Source organism: Leiobunum rupestre, chromosome 10, assembly GCF_980474605.1.
Source record: "Leiobunum rupestre chromosome 10, qqLeiRupe1.1.hap1, whole genome shotgun sequence".
In the NCBI taxonomy this organism is placed as follows: Eukaryota; Metazoa; Arthropoda; class Arachnida; order Opiliones; family Sclerosomatidae; genus Leiobunum; species Leiobunum rupestre.
In genome coordinates this window covers 39647574-39651311 of record NC_143393.1, presented here as the reverse complement: position 1 = coordinate 39651311, position 3738 = coordinate 39647574, and the positions used below count along the sequence as shown (strand labels likewise).

The 3738-nt window shown below is 40.6% G+C and overlaps 1 protein-coding gene across 3 annotated transcripts; it reads right to left on the bottom strand.

The window, feature by feature from the left end:
* Positions 1-326: 326 nt before the first annotated feature.
* Positions 327-3485, bottom strand: LOC149925661 (SCO-spondin-like). Of its 3 annotated transcripts, XM_090160391.1 has the most exons (5): positions 3270-3485; positions 1737-1855; positions 1154-1321; positions 899-1081; positions 327-413 (listed from the first exon to the last, which is right to left on the bottom strand). In XM_090160391.1, exons 1-5 carry the CDS (start codon positions 3296-3298, stop codon positions 370-372), a joined length of 543 nt encoding a protein of 180 aa, XP_090016517.1. In that variant the 5' UTR covers positions 3299-3485; the 3' UTR covers positions 327-369. The 3 variants fall into 3 exon arrangements, with proteins under 3 accessions (XP_090016517.1, XP_090016515.1, XP_090016516.1); XM_090160389.1 differs by having other exon boundaries at positions 329-1081; XM_090160390.1 differs by lacking the exon at positions 3270-3485 and having other exon boundaries at positions 329-1081; positions 1737-2074.
* Between the last annotated feature and the right edge of the window lie 253 nt (positions 3486-3738).

The window sequence follows — 3738 nt, the reverse complement described above, 5'->3', positions numbered from 1 at the left end:
TTGATTGATTTTTCGGAATCACGTGATTATTAACTTATTAAACACGTGGTTTCGGAAAGCCAATAGATCACAGACAACTCGCTTTTGCTTTAAGTCCCCGGAAGGTGCTGCCATCTAGAAGCATTTTTGTAAACTTTTTTACTTTTTTTGATAGAACTGCCACTTGCTTTAAGAAAGACAGCAATGAACGAATCCAATTTAATCGTCTGCTAACTTGATTTTTGATGTGTGAATTTTTTAAATGTAAGGTGATTTGTTATAAACTTTTGGTATAGTATAAAAATAGCGCCACGTATTTTTTAAAAAAGATTATAAGATATTTATTTCGTTAAATCAGATATTTGTAAAATAACTCAATACTTGAAGGACTTAAGTTAACACATTCCCCGTCAAGTACTTCCAAAAAGCACCATCTAAATATTTGGAGAATAAATATCACTCCAAAAATAATATAGACCTCGTACCCTACATTCGAATTCACTGCCTAGCGCGTGGTCAATAGCGTTTACCCACTTCCTGCAGGAACTCCAAAGTTACCATGGTAACTATAACTAGAGATAGCGACCAACAGCAACCGATGGAGGCCGATTTTTCGGAGGTCAGGTGCCGGAAGTGGGTAATCGCTTCGGTACAAAACCGTCAATAGGAAAGCTCTCTCAATACCAATCTGAGGTTAGTGGGCTTTAGTGGCCGCGCTAGGATTCTTTGATCATTTAGGATAAATAAGTGGGGGCCCTCCCTCTTTTTTTGGGCCCCTTAGAAGGAATTTTTGGGCTCCCTTTAATATTTTTCAGTAGGATTTGGGGGTTACTGTAGAATTTGAAAGTAGGAAATTTTTTACATGGCCTAAGCCCTGGTGCCGTATCTGATGGGTTTCGGGGAGAAGGATTACACGTACCGTAATTTTGAGGGCACTTCCTTTTGGGGTAACATTTACCAGCGTAGAACCTCCTTCCGGGAGGACAGAAACATCCCTCTTGGCACTTGACATTCCAGCAAGACTTAGCGTCCACTATACCCGGACATAGGTTGAGGCAGTAATGGCCGCATTTTGACCATTTGGTACCGCCTTTGCACTCTCCTGAAAGACAAAGGAACAAAATAGGATAAGTAGTCCGAACCACCCGAAGCGAGTCGCCCACTTATACGTTACTCGGAGGGCATTTGCTTTCGTCGATGCAACGGCCCTGGTAGAATACCGTGTCCGATGGACAGAAACAACCCGACGTGCAAGGGTAGCTACTCTTTTCAATCTTCTTCGAATTGAAACAAGTGTACTTGTAAAAACAACTGTACCATTCAAGACCGTGGAAGCATTGCTCTGTAAAGTAATTGTCCACTTTAGTTCCTTGAAGGGTTAAATAGAGACGACCGTTATAACCTCTTAAAACCGAACTCAACTACTGTTGAGGTAGCTAAGAGATTCTAACTGTCATTGAAGTTTCTATAAGCAGATTGTTATCCTAGCGACCAGGGGCGTAGCTGAGAACTCAAAGGCCTCCCCGCCAAAATCTCTATGAGGCCCCCCTTTTAAATTTTTTTATGCTGAGCGTGGCCCCCCGAAGCTCGGAGCCTCCCACGCCGCGGGCTCTGCGGACCATCAGCTACGCCACTGCTAGCGACACGCTACGACTGGACATCAAGACGAATACCAACGAATTATAAACATTAAAGATAATTTTTTGTAATACACGCGCATTGTGCCTTTCGAATGCGCGTTGAAAAGAATACCCTACCCTGTTCTTCAACTGGTTCCGATAAGTCAGTTTTCAATCTCTGCAGACCGAAGGAGAGACCGACCAAGAACATGACTTTCGCCAGTGGTTTCACCGATACGCAATTTGTCATATATTTTCTAAAAGAACCCAATCATTAACGTATAAGTTTTGATTATAAAAACATTTATTTCACAAATAACATATTAAGCGTAATCGTGACATTTGGGTAAGGTTTTAACCACATCACTTTGTCTTCCAACCATTCCCATTTCAGTTGATAAACATTTACTCTTTAACGGCCATACCCTTCCATTTCCGATTCAAAGTATTGCTATCTGAGGGAAAATCCATTCCCATCCATTCCCTACAATTCCCGATTCGAAGTATGCGACCACGCCCAACCATTCCAGTTGTCATCCATTATCTCTGTCCAGACCATTCCCTACATTTCCTATCCAAAGTATTGCATCCAGAGGTAAAACGCATTCCCGTCCATTCCAGATTCAAAGTATTGCAACCATTCCCGACCATTCCAGATTCGAAGTATTGCAACCATTCCCGACCGTTCCAGATTCGAAGTATTGCAACCATTCCCGACCATTCCAGATTCGAAGTATTTCAACCATTCCCGACCATTCCAGATTAGAAGTATTGCAACCATTCCCGACCATTCCAGATTCGAAGTATTGCAACCATTCCCGACCGTTCCAGATTCGAAGTATTGCAACCATTCCCGACCATTCCAGATTCGAAGTATTGCAACCATTCCCGACCATTCCAGATTCGAAGTATTGCAACCATTCCCGACCATTCCAGATTCGAAGTATTGCAACCAGTCCCGACCATTCCAGTTGATATAGATTTTCTTTTGTAAATTAAAAGGTCAACCTACGCCGGCAGAATTTGACAGTGGTGATCAAAAGTAGCTCACCAGTATCATACTTGAGCTAAAAATAGTTTAAAATAGAGTTCGCGCTACAATAATTTCAGTTTTCAAGAACGCTTGCACTTTGCGCTTGTAGCGGGCGCTTGAGATATATCACGATTTTTCAACTCGCGAGCGAAAGTTCTTCGTGTGACGTCGGCACCACCTGACTGTATTCAACCAATTGGAATCTTATTGCATCTCCATCATTGCTTTATATCTAATTATTATATTAATATTATTGTAAATTGCTTTTTAAATTTAACTATAAAATTCAAGATGCACTTAGTACACCAGGAGGATTGTGTGTACCCAAATGTATCTTGTTATTTATCTGTTTATAATAACTTAAAGCTTCAATAACGCAATTTTTTCCTAAACAAGTTAGTAGACGCCATTTTTCGTTTCAATTTTACGTGAGAAGCTAAAATTCCATAATTCCATAGAAACGAAACGCTTTTGCTTGTTGCTATATACTAGAGTGAACATTCGAGAGAGAAAAATGGTTCAAGCCAAAGGGAAAAATTTCAATCTTTTCATTTTTGAAAACGTGGCTTACGGTTATTTTTAACTTCGTACTAGGTCTTCTCACGTACAGTAAAGAAAGTAAATGAAAATTAACTTACCCAAAAATGATTCCATACATTAGATACATCTTCCAGCTAGATTTCAATTATTTAGAGTACGTTTACGAATGAACAGCCCAGATAACGTTTAACGGCAACTTTGGAACGCTTTAAACAGCAAAAAACGTTACCATTCATACGTCGGGTGCTTAACGTCACTATAATTTACAATCGGTGGGTTTTAGAATTCAGGTAGTCGTACCAATTCGCAGGTGTTATTACGTTCGCAGCGCGTCTCACCTTGGTCTCACACTCACTTCTACGGTAAGCGCCTGTATAAACAAACACATGGCAGTGGCGTGCTCAGAAATTAATATAAATGGGGGAGTGACGGCTCAATTAAAAAGACAAATACCAGGGTTTCTTTAAAATTAAGCAATAAATCCTGAAATTGCGAAATCCGACGGGAAATCCCGAAATCCGACGAGAATCCTGAAATCCGTCGAGAAATTGCAAAATCCGACGGGAA